This window comes from Juglans regia, chromosome 9, assembly GCF_001411555.2.
Source record: "Juglans regia cultivar Chandler chromosome 9, Walnut 2.0, whole genome shotgun sequence".
Taxonomy (NCBI): Eukaryota; Viridiplantae; Streptophyta; class Magnoliopsida; order Fagales; family Juglandaceae; genus Juglans; species Juglans regia.
Window position 1 is genome coordinate 17,823,789 of NC_049909.1, and position 19,752 is coordinate 17,843,540.

General features: G+C 36.0%; 3 protein-coding genes and 1 pseudogene across 6 annotated transcripts; 2 read left to right on the top strand and 2 right to left on the bottom strand.

The window, feature by feature from the left end:
- Positions 1 to 377: 377 nt before the first annotated feature.
- Positions 378 to 3,222, top strand: LOC109014262 (phosphoribulokinase, chloroplastic-like). Its single transcript, XM_018996655.2, has 5 exons — positions 378 to 1,227; positions 1,748 to 1,832; positions 1,931 to 2,015; positions 2,134 to 2,378; positions 2,746 to 3,222. The coding sequence occupies exons 1-5, from the start codon at positions 659 to 661 to the stop codon at positions 2,995 to 2,997; spliced, it is 1,236 nt and encodes a 411-aa protein (XP_018852200.1). The 5' UTR covers positions 378 to 658; the 3' UTR covers positions 2,998 to 3,222.
- Positions 3,223 to 4,905: 1,683 nt separating this feature from the next.
- Positions 4,906 to 7,902, bottom strand: LOC109014263 (protein BASIC PENTACYSTEINE7-like). 4 transcript variants are annotated; one of them, XM_018996658.2, is made up of 3 exons: positions 7,715 to 7,889; positions 6,877 to 6,902; positions 4,906 to 5,943 (listed from the first exon to the last, which is right to left on the bottom strand). In XM_018996658.2, the coding sequence occupies exon 3, from the start codon at positions 5,862 to 5,864 to the stop codon at positions 5,163 to 5,165; it is 702 nt and encodes a 233-aa protein (XP_018852203.1). In that variant the 5' UTR covers positions 5,865 to 5,943; positions 6,877 to 6,902; positions 7,715 to 7,889; the 3' UTR covers positions 4,906 to 5,162. The 4 variants fall into 4 exon arrangements, with proteins under 4 accessions (XP_018852203.1, XP_018852201.1, XP_018852202.1 ...); XM_018996656.2 differs by lacking the exon at positions 6,877 to 6,902 and having other exon boundaries at positions 7,715 to 7,902; XM_018996657.2 differs by lacking the exon at positions 6,877 to 6,902 and having other exon boundaries at positions 4,906 to 6,018.
- A 3,059-nt stretch (positions 7,903 to 10,961) lies between these two features.
- On the bottom strand, positions 10,962 to 14,656 carry LOC109014261. The gene is made up of 4 exons (XM_018996654.2): positions 14,293 to 14,656; positions 13,932 to 14,035; positions 13,775 to 13,859; positions 10,962 to 11,309 (listed from the first exon to the last, which is right to left on the bottom strand). Exons 1-4 carry the CDS (start codon positions 14,524 to 14,526, stop codon positions 11,220 to 11,222), a joined length of 513 nt encoding a protein of 170 aa, XP_018852199.1. The 5' UTR covers positions 14,527 to 14,656; the 3' UTR covers positions 10,962 to 11,219.
- A 1,123-nt stretch (positions 14,657 to 15,779) lies between these two features.
- LOC109014292 lies at positions 15,780 to 16,647 on the top strand (annotated as a pseudogene).
- Positions 16,648 to 19,752: the final 3,105 nt, after the last annotated feature.

Below are 19,752 nucleotides of genomic sequence, written 5' to 3' on the forward strand. Positions count from 1 at the left end.
TTTTTCCTAATCTCACAGTTTGTGAGCCATGTTGAGGACCACACAAAGACACACTCATAGAAGAATAGTCCAAGATTGAAATGTAAGATTATAAGCCCCATATCTCTCCTCCTTTCCACACCCTCCACCCCTCATCTTCAACCAGCCACTCTCTTGTTTCCACGTGGCATTCCAAACATCCAAAATACAATTTCATCACCACCAAGCTTCTCCATGCCAGTTTTTATCTCAAATATTTTTTAAGCCAGGATTTTTGTTTTGCTGGGCAAACAAAAATAAAATTGGACTATTTTACCCACTTCCCATTGGTGTAGGCCACCCATGTCTTCCCTCACACCACCTTAAAATTACCTCCAAATTTGTCCAAAACCAGGGGTAGTCACATAAACCTGTAGGCTGTGAACAAAAAGACATATCAGCCTCCCATCTCCAATCCAACGTTTTCCTTCCTTTCTAGACTGCCTTCTGCTCTCATCAACCTCTACCTTTTTCTCCTAGTTGTGTTCCAAAGCTTTCATATAAAATCAGAAGAAATACAAGAATCCAAACCCATTTCATGTATATTCCCAAAACCAACTAAAAATTTCCAAAAGCCAATTCAACCATCTCTTCCGCTCTCAGAGAGAGTCTCTGTTAATTCTTGTGCAGAGGGAAAAGAATGGCAATTTGTGCAGTCTACAAACCTCAGTCCCTCCATTCCACATGTTCAATCTCCGCACCATCAAAAACCCACTTGGGATTTCACCAAAAACAGGTAGTTTTCTACACCACTAGTGGCTGGAAAACCAGCAAGAGATCGGGCAGCACCAACAGCCCATATGTGATAACATGCTCGGTTGGTAACTCGCAGACAGTAGTGATTGGTCTGGCAGCAGACTCAGGTTGTGGGAAGAGCACCTTCATGAGGAGGCTGACCAATGTGTTTGGAGGTGCAGCAGAGCCACCCAAGGGCGGCAACCCTGACTCCAACACCCTCATTAGTGATACCACAACTGTGATATGCTTGGATGATTATCACTCTCTGGATAGAACTGGAAGGAAAGAGAAGGGAGTCACTGCACTTGACCCAAGAGCCAACAACTTTGATCTTATGTATGAGCAGGTTAAGGCACTCAAGGACGGGATTGCTGTTGACAAACCCATTTATAATCATGTTACTGGTCTCTTGGATCCTCCTGAGCTCATCAAGCCTCCCAAGATCCTAGTCATTGAAGGTTTGCACCCCATGTAAGTATAAAATTTATCTCCCTCCCTCTTTCTCTCTCATACACAAACATATTCACAAAATCCTGGAATTATTCTTGCATCGTTTAGAAAAAGAAGATTCCTGTAACCGTTTTGGTCGTTTTCTTGGAATTTACGAGAATGTGGGTTAATTTTTAAGCTGTTTTTATTTACTTTTTTAAAGGAGAACATTATGGTATTATTTTAATTTAAAAAAGTTTCTGTTCTTATCCTGGCAACTGCCGAGCAGGGGGCAGGCAGGGCATAGACAAACTTACATGAACTCCAGTAATCAATCCCATTTATGTGTTTGGGCTAAGCAGTTTGCGAACTGGCCACTCTATGTAATCCAAGTTCGTATGTGTCGAAGCCTATGAATGTTGTTGTTTTGTATTTCGTTTACATTGTACATTTGACAAACAAATAAACAAGGAAACATATGAGAAGAAAGCAGTAGTTCTCTGATAATTATGTCCGTGCACGTCCTCAGATCAATAAATCAGTTATCTTTGTCCACATTTAGGTATGATGCGCGAGTAAGGGACCTCTTGGATTTCAGTATCTACTTGGACATCAGTAATGAGGTTAAGTTTGCATGGAAAATTCAGGTAACCACTCTCTGAAAGTCTATATCTGTATCAAAGTTTCTTTTCAATTTTTTCAATTGATTTCTTTGAACCGAACGACCATGTTATGTAAATTTCAGAGGGATATGGCAGAGAGAGGACACAGTCTCGAAAGCATCAAAGCTAGTATCGAAGCCAGAAAGCCTGATTTTGACGCATATATCGGTAGTCTTTTTTAGCTAGTGCACATTTTTTAGCTCAAAACTGTGCTTTGCCTTGCTATTCCTCAAAAAAAGGAAACTCACTGTTTGTGTTTGTGCCTGGTGGGTGGGTGTGCGTGCAGACCCACAAAAGCAATATGCAGATGCAGTGATTGAAGTGCTTCCTACCAAACTCATCCCGGACGACAACGAGGGGAAGATTTTGAGAGTAAAGTTGATAATGAAGGAAGGGGTGGAGTTTTTCAGCCCAGTTTACCTGTTCGATGAAGGTTCTTCCATCTCATGGATTCCATGTGGAAGAAAGCTTACTTGCTCCTACCCTGGCATCAAGTTTTCCTATATCCCTGACTCTTATTTCGGCCACGAGGTACCCATCTCTTGAGTGAAATGTTTAGCTCATAATGAGAATTACAGTAAGAATGCTGTAAAACTGACTGGACTCGATGTAGTACGTCAGATTTTTCTCTCAAACCACGTCAGTTGCAAGCTTTCTTTTCATAATTTTCTTTATAAATCTAGCACTTCCCATTAATTAATTTCTTGCACAAATCATTGTCAAAACTCAGTTAATTACAGGCTGATTCTCTAATGATCTTTTGATGAAGTGATTGTATTTGCTAAAACTCAGAAGAAAGCATATCAACCAGCAGAATCATATAAAACTGGTTGTGATGCATGGATGCTGCAGAATATTGCCAATGACTTAATTAACAGTAATGTGTGCCTGTTTCTAGGTGTCAGTGCTGGAAATGGATGGCCAATTTGACAGATTAGATGAGCTAATTTACGTGGAAAGCCATCTAAGCAACATCTCTACCAAGTTCTATGGAGAAGTCACCCAACAAATGTTGAAGCTTTCAGATTTCCCAGGCAGTAACAATGGAACAGGTCTTTTCCAAACCATTGTCGGGTTGAAAATAAGAGACATTTACGAGCAGATAATATCCAGCAAGACTAAAACTCCCGTAGAAGCAACAAAAGCCTAAAAACTTGCCTTGTGTATTGGACAATGCAGCAAGCCTCTAAAATCATCTTCCACTTTCGTAGCCATGTCTCAGTTTAGTGTTAGCCCATTATTGATGGGAGAGACAACACTCCGTAAGTACTTATTGTAATGCTGTGGAGCCGTGTATTATAGAGAAGTGAACACAGACATGAAGTTCTGTTAAGTTAATAGAAGATTGGGTACCCTTTTCTGGCATTGCTTTTCCCATGAATTTCTCATACTGTACTGCATCACCATTAAAACCACACTCTTTTCTTTTTCCTGTTGACCTCATGGTTGTCTTCACTTTTGTTTTCACGCACAAAAACACGACACAAAAAGCTAGTATTGTCGTTAAGTTTCTTGGACGGTCCAAGAGGTTTGAAATGGCCAGGCAAGGAAGGCAGATGGAATTTTAGCATACTAAAAAAACCGTATATCCTTCCAACAACAATGCTACTCTTCGCTCTAATTTTGTACTCTAATTTTGTAATCCTTTTCTCGTTTATTTTCGGAGACGAGATGAGATTAAAGTTAAATAAAATATTATTAGAATATATTTTTTTAATATTATTTTTATTTTAAAATTTTAGAATTTGAAAATATTGAATTATTTTATTTTGTGCGAGAATTTAAAAAAATTGTAATGATTAGAGATGAGTTGAAAGAAGTTGTGAAAACATAAGAGACCACATCATCGTAACACATTTTATGTAACACATTTTAAGTGACTTTATATAAATGATTTAGTGACGCATGAAACCACTAGAAATGCACCACAACAATAAAGGTAACAAAGGATGAAAAAAAAAATAGTCATAAGAAACAAAATGTCCTATGCTTGCAAAATCCATGGCACAGCTTTTCTTATGTAAAATCTTTTATTTTGCAAGCAAAGCTGCTTGAAAATAGAAAATTACACATAGTTTATTACATGTAATATTTTAAGTAATAAGTTCATCCTTTGTTTAAGATTTTGTGTGAATCTGAAATAATAAGAGTTTTAAATAAATAAATAAATAAATCTCAGCATCGATGTGTAGGTCTATGAGATGAAAAACAATGTTTGCCTATCTGTCTATCTATCTATCTATTTGTGTGTGTAAAAACCTGAAAGTTGGAGGCAGAGAGGCTGGGGTTTAATGCTTGAGTTTAAAACCACGAACAAGAAATAATCAACAACTATTTTTCCAGCTTTAAACTCAAAAAGATTAAACTGATATTCCTATGTTTTGCCGAAGTAAAGGATCTTTGTAACCAATAGAGATACGTTTACAGGAATCTATGTTCTTAGCCAAGGCATTCTATTAAGTAACATAGATCAGAGTAAGAGGAATATAGGCTTAACGGTTAAATCATCCTACTAGCTCGAACCTGGTGAATATGGTACGACATACATTCAGACTATACCGACAAAACCTTCTAAAAATGTAAAAGAAATCTCATAAAAATCACTGAAGATGAAACTGCCAAACGACCCGCTTTTTACTGTTGAAACTCATGCTACAGAGAGTTGAATCAGTATTGTATGTGGAACAGTGGATGGCACCCAAAAAATAAAAAAAGTGGTTCTATAGAATGTAGAAGAAACAAAGAACAGCAGTCAGAGAACTACAGAAGAAAGGATTTAACTTTATATACCTTTACTTTTTTGGTTTGTCAACATAAATGAGGGAAGGGAAGTGTACTAGAGAAGAAAGGACTAGAAGTCTTTAGACATTTCCTTTCTCCCCTTCCAAAGAAACCTGAGCAACAAACTGAGGAGATAAAAGTGTTGTTCAGTTCTCATTTATACATATCCTACGCGGACTCAGAACATTATATTTGAATGATAACACAGCAAAAGCATGAAAACAAATTCATAAATGGAATTTAAGTCCACATAATCAAGCCAACGGTGCAAGTAATCAGTAGAAATACATCTTGATTACCGGATTTTGTATTTGAAAGAATATTAACAATCTCGTGGAAAATACAAGCCAACAAGACAATGGAAGGAAAGCAACAACAGTCAAGGGCAAAGCAAGAAAGTGACGTCATAAGAAGGCTCCTCCATTCAAAGCAGCAATTTGTTCCAAATAAGTTCTAGAAGTAGGAAAGATCATAGAAACTACATATACATACCACTTAATGTGATTATTTTTAAGATACAGCAACAAACCAGATCTACTTGATTATGACAAACTTGTTGGTACCGTGTCTTGCCCAATGGTCCTTCAAGTCAACTGGATGAGTAAGATCACGACCTTCAGCTGCAAGTCTCAGTAGAAGTTTCCCATATGCTCCATTGCTCATCTTTCTCCCAGCCATGCGAGCCCCAGGCCTTGTAGAGCTCATAGGCAGAGGATATTCAGATATGTTAATGGTGCAACATGAGGATTGCCATCCACCAGCACCCCATTTGTAGCATAATCTAGCAACACCTGTACAAGAACAGTATGGAGGCGGCACTTCAGAAGAATCAAAGCCTGCTTTGTCCATATCAATATTAATCATCATCCTTTTTTCACGTTTTCCGTCAGGCATACTTTGTCCCTTTGTCTTCTTGGGAGTCTTCTTGGCTTGCTTTGGCTTGAAAGCCTTGGATGAAATTTGATTAGGACCCTTCATAGAATTCTTCTGTTTCCTACCCTTGGCAGTTTTAGTTGTTGAGTTGACATTCTTCATTGGTTCAGTTGTAGCAGCAATTGTTCGGATGGGACCAACAGGAAGACCGGGTTCAGGGTTGGTTTGAGTTCCTTGAAAAGGATTTGAGCTGGCTTTTGATGCAGAGAGAAAACTCCCTGGATAAAACCAGGTAAAATGTGGAACAGATGCCCCTGCAGTAGCTTCAGGTATCATAGTGTTTCTATTGGAGTAGGTACCCATCTTCACAACAACTTGATGTATCAGCTCTGCTCTACACCCAAAGACTGCTCTGAGAAAATACTAGTACCTTATCTGCCATCTGTATCAACACAAGTGAGCAAAATAATGAAATTCCCAGCCCTTGGCAGTATTTTTTGTTGAAAGAAACACAAATCTGCATAAAAATAAATGCTTCAGTCTAGATCAACAAGCAGGGCAGAATCAAAGAGTTGGAGAAAAATTATCGGCAACTCAAAAGCAAATCAAGAATTATTTATACCCAACCCAAATACGAACCTAGAAAAAATATATTCGAACAAAGGAACTGAAACTACCGTTGGCATTTGGATTTTTCAATCACACAACAATATGAGAAAGTCTTTGAATAACAAATATTAACTCTGCACGATTACTACAAGTACCATATTATTAATGAAATATAGACCTGCCTACCATCCACAACACAATAAATGAAGTTTTCTGAAAAAACCTGCTAGTGGAGGAAGACCTCCTAAGGATAAGAAACATCGGAAGCTGAATGCACGAGATCTTAAGATTTCGAGCTCCTTACAAATACTTGGAATGATAAATAAGTAAAATCCCCAAGTCATTCCGCACAGTTTTCTTACAAACTGTTCGAATTATACTGTAATAGAAGTTTTCAATTCGACAGTTGCAAGAGGATTTTTTATTTGTGAGTTAACATCATGAAGAATCTCTTTGTGAGGGCATGGTACAATATGAGAGGCCACCTTATTAACCCAGAATCTTAAGCCAGAGGATTTAGGTCTATATCAACTGCTTACACTTATCACTGTTACTCGACGTGGGATTTAACCACATAATCAACCACAATCTCACTCCCACAAATATTCAAACAGTTCTGAGCCCAGAAGAAGCCAGCGTGCTCAAGCCTCAAACATACAGACAAACACATGCACATGGACACAAACGGCAAACACACTAGGCATGCATGCACGCGCATGTACACAACGTAAATATAAAAAATTGAAAACTTTAACTAATGACTTACATTGTGTCGACAAATTGAAATGCGCCCTAATAGAAAAATGGAAAGAAAAAAGAATATTAAAAACAAATTATTAAAAAAACAAATTAACCTGTAATTTGATGAGCAACTCTTACAAAAGTAGTAGAATGAAAAATCTACTGCCATAGGAGCAAGAGGCATAAACTTTTCAAGAAAAACACAACCCAAAGGGCCAAAGATTACATCAAAATTTTACGAAGAAAAGCACGAAAATTTCAGAGCAAAAAGGATCTCCAGGCCGAAAAACAACTCGAAGACTCGTTTGAGACACTATTCCACCCTCGTGCCGCACTTAAAATTAGAAAGTCAAATTCTCCAGAATGCTTTCTCAAAGAGAAACAAGTGCCCAAATGCAGCAGGTTGCAAGCTTTACCACGCAGAAAAGAACCCCAAAATCACAACAAAATCACGCTTCGAAAAGCAAAGAACTTTAAGAAAGAAAAGATGTGGAAAAAAAACCCATATCAGAAACCCACTCTAAGATCGAATATTAAAGGTAAAGTACCTCACCAAAAAAAAGTACCATCACTCACAAACACCATTCATACCCAAACTTGTCTTCAAAAACGTTAGACAGAGATAAGGAAACCCATCAAGGCCAAACGTCAAAGCAAGCTTCAAACAGTAGATAGTGTAAAGACCCTACCTCTTTGGAACGAAAGAAAAAGTTAAAGAAGAAGAAGATCAACACGAAAGCTTCAAGCAGAGGGGCTTCTCACACGGTAGAAAGACCTACCAGAGGGGAAACCATTTTTTTTTTTTTTTTCTCTTTATAGATTTTCAATGCTGCATTTTAAGTGGGAAAACATAACCATTTTACCTGGAAAAGCAGTTCCCTGTACTATGCTTCACTGCAGCAGCTGACCAAAAGAAATGCTTGCTCTCTCACTCTCTCCCTGTGTATGAAATATTGGTTTCAGAATCAGGGGATGGGTTGCTCATATCTCAAGAGACCGGGACTCCACTACTCAGCCAGTTTCTCAAATCTCAAAGAACTGTGTTCTTACTGCCGTGAATTGGTCAGCCCACGCCATCAGATAAGTACGTGCGAAACACGCTCCAATAGCATGGGATCTTGCCAGCTGAAAAGGAAGAGTCAGTAGCGCCTGTATTTTAACCGCCCTCTCATTTATAAAGCAATTATAAAGTAAACTTTGCTACACGTCATTTTCACTATCACACATAATATTCTTTTATTTTATCCTTATTAAACAAATTAAAATTTTCTAATCATCATTCATACATTAAATATTTAATAAATAAATAAATAAATCATATGCTATATATATTGCAATAATGATGAGTATATTTTTTTTTTAGAAAAATAAGATTTTTTCTAATATGAAAAAAATATTCTAATCATAAATAAATTATATAAAATAATTTCATAAATTGATGTGCTATGATATATTTCGTTAGATTATAAAATTATTTTTATTTTAAAAAAAATTAACAAATTACATAAAGTCACGTTAATTTATAAAATATTTTTTATATAATTAATCTCTTTATAACTGTAATAGTACTCTTTTAATATTCTTCTTCGGAATTACAAATCTTAAGTTTTAAAAAAATATAAATAATTACTTTAGAAACAAGCTTAGTTTGATGTATCAAGTATGTGATTTTAGTAAACTGAAGCTTAATTAATTATATAGCAAAAATGATATCTAATCTAGACAACCTATAACTTTTACGCAACTATCAGTTAAAATATTAAATTTATTAAATTTATTTGAATTTTATTTAATTTTGATGGATTTTAATTTAAAATAATAATATTTTAGTTGATATAATTTTTATATAAGTTTATATAATATGGTGGATAGTACAAATCAAAATAATAATAGTCTAGCTCACTGATAGAAAATCATAAACTAAGGTTTGTTTGGATATACAAAATATTTCATTTCATCATTATAATTTTTTAAACTCACGCATAAAATATAATAAACAATTTAAATTTTTTAAATCTAAAAATAAAAATTATATTTTAATAATATTTTATTCAATTTTTAACAAATTATCTCATCTTATCTGAACTGTATAACCAAACAAAGTCTAAACTTTTTGTAAAATAATTTTGAGAAAATTTATATACTATATATTCAATTTACTCCTATTTCGCTTAGACGAAGCGACATAACTCGTTAATTTTTTTTAAATATTAAGAAAAATTCAATAGTGATAAAAATGCATAATCAAACGAAAGAGTGACATGACGGTGGTTTGTAGCATTAATAAATAATTTTAAAGTAATACTATATATAATTATAGATTGTGTAAGTACTGCATATTTATTTTAAAAATAATTAAGATCCACTTAATATAGATTTTATATTTATTAATTTGTTTACAAAAAAATACGTGTACATTTAAGGCTGTAAATATATATCTAATAATTTTCTGGCTTTTAGTGAAATAGTGCTCCTTAGTGATTGATACATAATGGGAAAGTGACAGCCTCTCTAGTAAAGGTTACACCACTATTTAGGATTTATTTACATATTTTTGGAGTTGGATCTTAGGTTTAGTTTGTTTTCAAATCATTTTATCTTATCTTATTTAATTATTAAATTTTTTAAAATTTTTTATATAAAATATAATAAATAATTTAAATTATAAAATAAAAATAATATTTTATTTAATTTTTATATGATTTACATAATCAAACGAGACCTAATATACCATACTAGACTTTCAAAAGCTACAGTTGATCTGGAGTGTGGGCTGAAAGGAGTATTTGTGCTCTCCCTAAAATTTCAACGATCAAAATTTTCTAAAATTCTTATATGAACATTAGGAGTTAGCGACAAATCAGTCATAAAATATGCATACGAATAATAATAATAATCTATCTCGAGAGATTCATTTATATATGATAAATAATATTCATACAAATTACTATTTACATAAATAATATTTATATTTATTTAAAACATATAAATAAAATATGAGACCCATGCATATTCCGCTTAATTTTAATGAGTGATTTGGATTCAGAGATGAGTTGAAATAGTTTGTGAATAGTATAATAAAAGTTAAAATTATTTATTATATTTTATGTAGAAATTTGATAAAATTATAATTATGAGATGAGATGAATTGAGATTAGTTGAGGTGAGTTTTGAATTCAACAAAAATTTTAAGAAAGGAAAAGGAAAAAAAAAAAAAATCATAAAAGGGAGTTTCATTTTGCTGCCAACCGTCGTAAACAGTTTATTAGGAGGGTTGCCCAAGAAACTTGAGGATCAAAAGCCAATTGGATTTCGAGTTAGAAAATGCTCTTCACCAAAAAAAATCCAATTTTCAAGACACTTACGTGACATGGAAATCTTCTATATCAATTATCTTAAAAAATTATTCGTCTTTTTTATTGTTTTAAAACAGGAAAATACTATTATGCTTTTGATACTTCTATTTGGCTGCTAGTCAAATTTTATTTATTTATTTAATGATTAAAGAAATAATTTTAAATATATTGATGTATTTTTTTATTTATTTAAATATATTTAAATATGTTAAAAAAATAAAAAATAAAAACTTTTTTACGCTTGACGGTATGCCCAACGGTCAAGATGGGGCGGCATAGTAGCCGCACCCTTTAAAATAATAATTGGCCGATTCCATAACAAATATTATATTAATACACCGACTTATATATAGCAAAATTCAAGAGAGTAACATGTCTTAAATAGATTTCTAAAATCTAATCTACTCCCTTTATTCTTACATATCAGTTTTTTGACGCATCTCGTGTTTGACTGGTAGTGATTAATTGATTTTTCATTCTGGTGGGATAAGTCAAGGCATTGGTGGAATACACATGATCATTGCTCATTGAACCCTTGCATACTCTCACTATTTCCTTGAGAAATATATATTTCCCACAGCAGTAAGAGGAGAGATGAAATACCATATTAGCCATTAGAGAAACAGCTTAGTCTGCTATCTGTTAATCATAGTATAATCCCCTCCAACACCTTTTTGATGTTGTATATCAGGGATTATGTTATTCCAGCCGTCAGATCTAGTTTGAACATTATTTTCATCCCCCAAAAATTTTCCCATCAAAGACAATTCTTCAAGAAATTAGTTTATCAAATAAGATACCGTTAATCATCTTGATCCATAGCCTCAAATTGAACATATCAATTGTAGCAATCAGCCAACTACAGAAACTTGTTTCACAACCTGCGGGCTCTAGGGATGGATTCTGAGATGCAAATATTAAAAAGGGAGGAAAAAAAATGCAAAGACCATAGGTGAACTTATTCCTCTTTCATTGAAGGAGCTGGCAGAACCTATAGAAGACTCCAGATATGTTAACCACAAAAGCTCAGCTTCTTCATCACTTTGGCATAAGCTACAGGGACGATGCCAGGTTGTCTGAGTCTGCGTTTTGACTGCTTTGACTGCATTAAACAACACCAGTTCATTAATTTCATCAACTGAATTCATTGCTCCAAAATCAAATATCTTCAAGCCATGATTTGCAGCTTTCTTTTTTGAATCGGCAGAATGATAGAAACACTGTCAAATGTTAACAATATGCAAAAATATAAAAGTAAAATCACACATTAGTGAACTATTAACAGTTCAATGTCTCAATCTTAAGATTGGGTCAATGTTTTGAGTGCATTTTAGGGCATTCATGCAATTGTCCCTCCGAACATTGAGTAAGGAGCAGATGCTCCCATGCACATTCATCCCACACATTCTTAATGATCCCCACATTTCACAATTCTTCCCCAAAACATCACATCTTCATTTGCAGCGTTCTATAAGCTTTTATTTGGAAGGGTTGCATGCATTGTTCTAATGCGCATAGCATCAAATGGCCAAACCCCCTTCTCACAGAAGAAACGCCTAGTCTCCTACTGATGAATCAGATAGAATTAAGATTCATCTCCCTTCTTGAATTTTCTTTCAAAAGGTGAATAAATAGAAAAAGAAGAACGAAAGAAAGAAAAAACACTCAACGAGGAGCTCCTAGTAAGAACATTCTTTTCAACTTTTGACTAGTAGCAAGACTTCCACCGACACTGGACAAAACTTCTAAACGTTAAGATGGTTTCCACACCATCTTGGATCTACTTCAGCACCAAATGCAAAGGTGAGATAACTGTAAGGCAACTCTCTCGCTCTGAAGTTCAAAACTTTGCAACTGTTCAATGTTAAGATTCACTCCCATGCACATTGCTACCAACAAAATTCAACTTGAATTTCAGGTATTCCTTCACTATCCTTCAAACTGCAAATCAATTCCCTTTCTCTGCATAAATCCTGCTTAATACCTTCCCCATCTACACAGAAAATAAAAGCAAATAGGATATCCAGCACCTCCTCTGGAGGAAGGGAAAACCCCAACCTAGAAAATGCTACAGTAAATAAAATATCTTAATACTGTACTAAGGGGACGTTTGGACATGGAGACGAGATATGAAATTCTCAAAATTATCAAAACTTCTCATAATCTCATTCCCAAACATCACTTAAACACAAAATACTTTTTCAATTTGAAATCTTAACTTTTTCATCTAATTATTACCTAATCATTATCCAAACACTCAAAAAAAAAAAAGAAAAAAAAAAGAATACAACTTTTACAAACTCCAAAACAAAATACAAAATACAAAAAAAATACAACTTTTTCAAACTTCAAAACAAAAGTAATATTAAAAAATTATATTCGAACAATATTTTAACTTTATAATATTTTTATCCAACTTGTTCCCTCTCCTTTTCCAAAACCCAATAAAACATCTTAACTCAAACCATTCCATTACTATTCATAGAATTTTGAGATACTCTAACAAACATTCTAACAGAAACATCCTTGAATTAGGTAACTTATCAAAAAAAAAAAACATCCTTGGATTAGGTAGCAAATTCAGCATTCTTGGTCCAAAGGCAGAGAAAGGTATGAACCAAATTCAAGAACAAAAATCAACCTCTGACAACACCAGCTCTAGCCTGAAGGATAAGACTTCTGAAGCAATCTAGTAAAGGCCACAAGGACACTGGGCACTGGAGTACTAGCTAGCTAGAAAGGTAAGGCAGCAAGATTGAGCAGTGCGTTTCTCATTTTCAATTTACATAATAAGCCCCAATCAGTGAGCAGCACTTGATGTTGAACTCTAGCATACCATTATTCGAAAGTCACATGTACGTGATGATATAAGCTACAAAACAAGTATCTCCTTAATTATCAAGGCCCAAAGGAAATGGAGATCCAGCATCACTCCTTAGATTTTTAAGTTGAGTTGAGATGAGTTGAGTTGAGTTGTGAATAGTAGTATTTTGTAGGTACCATTGAGATGGGTTTAACTTTTTTAGGTTGAGATGGGTTTAACTTTTTAGGTTAAAATGTATGAAGTAGGTTGAGATGAGTTTAACTTTTTTATGATAAGTTGAAAAAGTAGTGGGTTCCATCAGTAATTGATTTGAGATGAGTTGAGTTTGGTTCAACAACCAAACACAACCTTAAAGAAAAAAAAGGCACAAGTGACATTAGCAGGTTATAAATCTAAAGGTGATTTTACAATATACTTTCCTTGAATGGGTAAACACAGAGACTTTAACACACTTCGAACTCATATCAATTGTTTTGACGAGACACATACTGTGGGGTCAATAAAACCAAGAGAGAAACCATAATGACACAAGCCCTCTTGAAATAAAAATTTAACACGGTTATACTACAGCCCTGAAGAAGACTGCTGGAGTCGATATACAGTTCCAAATGAAGTGGAGCATAATGTTATATGTAAATTCATTTTCACAAGTGCTAATTATTTTGATGGGATTTATATGGCATTCAATTCCATAACAGATAGAGTTGATAGTTACATTTTAAATGGTATTAAAGCGGTCAAACCTTCAAATGCGCATTGTGCCGCTTTCCCTCCTTCCAGCGCCTGATATTGCCATCATTCATTGTCCTGAACCTGGACTTGTAAGACCTGATAAAGAGATACCAACCATTAAAGAATGACATTCATTTCATTAGAAGGGCTAGAAGAGAGTGAACCTACGAATAGAACTTCATTTTAGTTTTCTTTATCTTAGACGTGACCGGTGTCATTGGCTTTCTCCTCTTCTTCCGCTCTCGGGAAGAGACATGCCGCACTTGAATTACCTACACACATATCAACAACTGCAGATAAGATTCTCCATTCCAAGCACAAGAACAATCAAACTTCAAATTTCAATAGTGAAAATGAATCGGCCAGTTCAACGAAGGCAAGCTTTTTTATTAATATTTTCTGTCACAAACGATGGCATTCAAAATTCAGAATCTTCCTATCAGGGGCATTTTTTCAGTAATCAAACAGACAATAAGGGAAATGGCTAAAAATTAAACCGAAAACAAAAATAAACACAAACCCAACTTACAGATGGAGAAACTTGGGGAGACACAAAGTGGGGCTGCAAAACTATCGAATAATGGGTCGTAGAAGATGCATTGAGGTGCCTGAAGCTGCATCTACTCGAAGCAAAACGGAAGGGTTGATGGAGCTGTGTGGACGAGTGAATAAGGCGACGTGAAGTAGATGTAGAGAGAGACGAAAGAGTGTGGGACGACTGAAGGGCCAGAGTCCGAAGCTTCGCACACCATCTCTGCATCATTTTCGTCGGGAATTGCCTTTATAGGAATGGTTTTACCGAGGTACGGTTTTATGTATCGCTGTTTGGAAGAAGACACGGAATTGATTTGGGGGCTGTAACGAGAGTTGTTTGGGGATCTGGTTAGTGTGCTCAAGTATCCGCGTTAAGAGTATTTTTGCTTTGGTTTTAAGTTGTCCACAGTCTGTACAAGCGCAGCTTATATATAGGTTGCGTTTAGACGTTGAAGTGAGCTGAATTGAGTTTAATTTTTTATAAATAGAAATGAGTTGAGATGGTGAGGTGAGTTTCGTATTATTTATGAAAAGTTGAAAAAAATTATTGGTCCCTAATGTAAAGAAGTGTTGAGTTGAAAAATATTATATATCTCAAGTTTAAGGAGATTTTGAATTGAGATGAGTTTAGTAATTTTAAGAGTTATATATTTAGATGTTAGATTCAAATTAAAATTAAATTGAACTGAGCTGAATGAATTCCAACAACCAAACTAGCCCTTAAATAGAGTTCTACTTCAAAATGATTGTGTGGTGTATTACTGTTGAATATAAAATTTTTTTTTATCTAAATATATATATTTATTTATATTTCATGATCTTATTACCAAATTTATTATATAAATTTTAAGAATTCTACTTCAATATTATTTCTATATTTTTTGACCGAATCCTAATTAATCGGTTATATTTTTTAGAGAAATTCTATGGACAACCGCGTGCGTCCCCGCAGCTGATGTGGCATACGGCCATGTCAGTTGCCTTATTAAAAAAAAACCAAAGAATGGAAACAAAATGCAAAGCGGGAAATGAAAATAAACGTTGTCAGCTTCGTCTTCGAGCTACAGAATCCCAAGCTTTGTCTTCAACTCGTCTTGGCCCAAAGATCGTCTTCTCCCTAGCTTCATTGAGTTCCAGAGTAAAAAAAAAAAAAAAAAAAAAAAGAAAGAAAAAAGAAAAAAGAAAGAACGGAAACAAAATGCAAAGCAGGAAATGAAATAAACACCGTCAGCTTCATCCTCGAGCTGCAGAATCCCAAGCTTCGTCTTCGACTCGTCTTGGCCCAAAGACCGTCTTCTCCCTAGCCTCATCGAGTTCCTGAGTTTGTCTTCTGAGTTCAGTTCTATTCTGTGTGGGAATGGGTAGGAGCGAAACAATCACTCCCCCGTCCACCTCTCTCTCTTCATCACATATTTTTCTCTCTGATCGCTCAATACAAAACCCAAAAGGAAAATTCGAAACACCCATAAAGAGATTTTTTTTATGGGTGTCCGAGCCCTGATTCTTCTCGGTGTAGTACTTGTTTGTTTTCTCGTGTTGATTCAGGTGCTTCTATTCAAAACCGGGTTGATTTTTGTCATGAAGAAATAGTGGAGATGGATCAAAGATTGCTTTCATGTTCACCAATTCCTCAAAATCCCCAAATTCAATGAAAGTACGCAAGAGAATCAGCTTTACCGAAGAGTTTCCTTCTACCTTAACTCCTTGTCTAGTCTCGAAGACTCTGATTTCACCAACATTATCACTGGCAAGAAGCCTAATGACATCGTTCTCTACCTCGACCCCAACCAGACCGTCGAGGACAACTTTCTTGAGGTCGTATTAACATGGACCAACGCTGACAAGATGCTACGAAACGATTACGGAAGCTTCGTGCTGAAGGTTCGAAAGATGGACAAGTGCATAATGCTCCGACCGTATCTCTAGCACATCCACTCTGTGGCTAATGAAATTGAGCTGAGAAAACAACGAGACCTGAAGCTGTACATGAATATCAAGCGCGGCGAGGATGACGACGATCATCACCATCATCATCATCGCAGCGGGGGTGGTGACGGAAGGTGGAGATCTGCTCCCTTTACACACCCTTCCACCTTTGATACCATCGCCATGGAAGACGACCTCAAATACAAGGTGAAGTCCGATTTCGAATCCTCCATCAAATACAAACAGTATTATCACAGTCTTGGCTGCGTTTCGAAGACTCTGGTTTCTTACGTTGAAATCGACGGGTGTGAGCTTGTCGGGAGTATTGAACTTCATGGATGGGATATTAAACTCGTACTGCTCCGAAGAGAGAGTGATGGTTTTCACGATGATGACAGCAAGGATCGCGTCGAAGGAGATTTAGGGGGAAGAAGGAATCAGAGGAGGGAACGAAGGGGACTTGGAGATGGGGAAAGAAATCGAAGGTGGGGAGGGAAATCGAATGGGAAAGGGGAACGAAGGGAAACGAAAAATAAACAAAACGACATTGTTTTTACCTGCCACGTGGGAGCCGGTTCCGCGACGGAGACGCAAGGGCGGTTGTCCATAGAATTTCTCTATTTTTTATGAGTCACTTTTAATTATTTATAATTAAAAAATCAGACCATCCATGTTTTATTATTATAGCCTTCTTCCAAGTAATGTGCTACTCAATGGAGAATGATATTCTTAATTCTAAATTGAGAAGTGATACGTTCATAAAGAAGTTTTATAAAAATTAACTTGTAAATTGATATAATTTTATTTAATATAAAAATAATTTTATAATTTGACATACCACATCAAAAAACACGTTAACTTGTAAATTTATTTTTGTAAAACTTATTTTTGGCTGAAACATTTATGTTTTAAATTAGATACATTAATCACAAAATACAAAATGATAATTAGAACGAGAAACATAAGGAATTTAATCCAATAATAGACTTTAGCACTTCCACTATAAATCAGCAACACAACCATTACAATCACGTTGGCATTAATTATTAGCAAAGAATGTCACACAAAAGACATAATTACTTGTAACATTTTTTGAAGAAAATACTTGGTTAAGACTCCGATGGAGTTCAGTTCTCTATGGTGTTTCTCCATGCTCAAGTTCCTTAAATTGCATCTCTCCATGATCCATGCTGTGCTCCGGCGATCCCCTCTCGCTATCATCATCTGATCTCACATGTCCGGCAGCCACGGCTCCTCCAAAATCACTGACATTCCCGAAAATAAGCATAACAATTCCGAGCAGGGCAGTGAAGAATGCTGTACCGAAAGAAGTGCCAATCTTTCCGGGGACTGCAGATGCAACTGTAAAGCCAGCAAACGCGCCAAGAGCTTTGATCCATGAGAACCAGAGAGAGAAAGCACCTTCTTTTCCCGGCGGTGAACAATCCAGCAACAAAACCCGTCCGAAAGCATGCAAAAGCCCGGTGGAAGTGCCCTGAACAGCGGCGAAAAATATCACGGAGTGTCTTTGCCAGTTTGATTTCTGGTAATAGAATCCCGCCCCTGTCGTGGCCGCCGATATAAAGAAGCCAAGTAGCTGCATTTTCACCGCGTCTGCCTTGATAAGATGCTGCAGTGGTTGCAATAGTGGCAGAGAAAACAAAGGAAAGATGAAATAAATAAACCAGAAATAAAGCAGAAATGTCGGCGTCAGACACAGTTGGCCCACGAGAAACAGCACCACTCCGGTGAAGATGCACATTGTGGTAAATGACGAAAGGAAAACTCCGGCAAGGCTTCCGATTGCATGAGGATACCTAAATATGGAAAGAGCATGGGATCTTGACTGCGAAGGAGTATCGTCTTTGAAGATTCTGGCAGCACTGGTGAAGACATGGAACATTCCGACAAGCCACTTGAGGCCGCTGAAGATGGAGACGACCCAAAGGCTTAAAAGCTCCTCATCCGGCGACTCTCGAAGCATATGGTATGTGAATGCCGCCATGATTGCAGAACCTACGCAGCCGGCGGCAGTGCCATAAAGGGAGAACCAACCGGATATAGCTCTTCTTTTGGGGAATTGGCGTTCGTGAATGGTTGGCCCAGTAAAGCCGCGAACCATTAGGCCAAGGTGGCGGGTGTGGCAGGATCTGGCAACAGTATGAGCGGCAACAATGGCGGCAATGTATGGCGGGAAGATCCACTCGGTTTTGAAGAATCCCGCGGGAAGGCAGAAAACAACTCCGACGGCAATGGAGGACGCAGCGATGAATAGTTGGTACCGGCCACGGTCAAGGCGGAAGGAAACGAAGCCCAATACCGGAGCAGCAACGATTAGGCCGATAGCCCAGGAAAGCGACGTCCATCCTAAAGGTGATATTAACGTTGAATTGCTAATCTCGATGGAACGGATTGTCAGTCTTTGGTACCTATAATCCACCCCAGTCCTTAGTGTATTACTCATCTCATTGAAAAATTATAATAACTCACGAATGCATTTTAGTAGAGTTTGGATGTATTTAAAAAAAAAAAAAAAAAAAAAAGGAAGAAGAAGTAGAGTTTGGAAGCTGAGACGAGATAGATGTTAATTTTAATTAAAAGTTAAATAAAATATTATTAAAATATTTTTTTAATATTATTATTATTTTGAAATTTAAAAATATTGAATTATTTATTATATTTTATATGAGAATTTGTAAAAATTATAATAATGAGAGGAGATGAATTGAGATGATTTTGATATCTAAACCTAGCTAGCTGTTTTTATCTTTTTATTTTATTTTTTACTTTTACTAGATGTGTTAAGTAGGTCGTAAAAAAACTTTTTTTGTTTTTGTTTGATCTTATGTTTTGAGAAATATAAAGAACTCCCAATAATGTATAGTAGCCAAAACTGATTGTAGTCAAATGGTACTTACCGCATAGAATCAAACAAGTTAAAATGGGAAATTAAAGAAATAATATTCTAAAATTTACTGTTTTCTTTGCACTTTGGGTGGTATGAATCAACTAGAATTGATCATCTCCTCCTTGATCAGATGTAGAATGATGTGCCCTCATGATTTAAGTACCAAAAAAGGAAAATTATCATGATGATCACATATCATCAACATTAGTTTACTGTATAGACCGATCAGAACTTTAAAAAAGAGAGAAAAATATGGGAAAAAAACAACTTACAGTTTCATTTCCTTCTGCGTGCAAACAAAGCCTCTGGAGTTCTTGCTCCAGCCCTGCGCAGGTTCTGGCGGCTTCGACACGACTTGACTGATGATGAGCGGGAAAACGATGGGTATCAGAACAGAATGAACAAAGTAGGAGCAAAATTCGTACAAATACCAACCCCAAACTTCCAGCCCATCAGGCTTCCCCCCTTCCTGCCCTTCATATGCCATGTAAGCCTTCTCGGCCCTCTCCATCTTCATCGCCATGCTCTGGACGTCCGGCGTATTAACTATATCATCTTCTTCATTATCCCGCAATGGCCTCGGAACTGGTGACGACATCGGGTTCTGGAGTACTGTCTGGA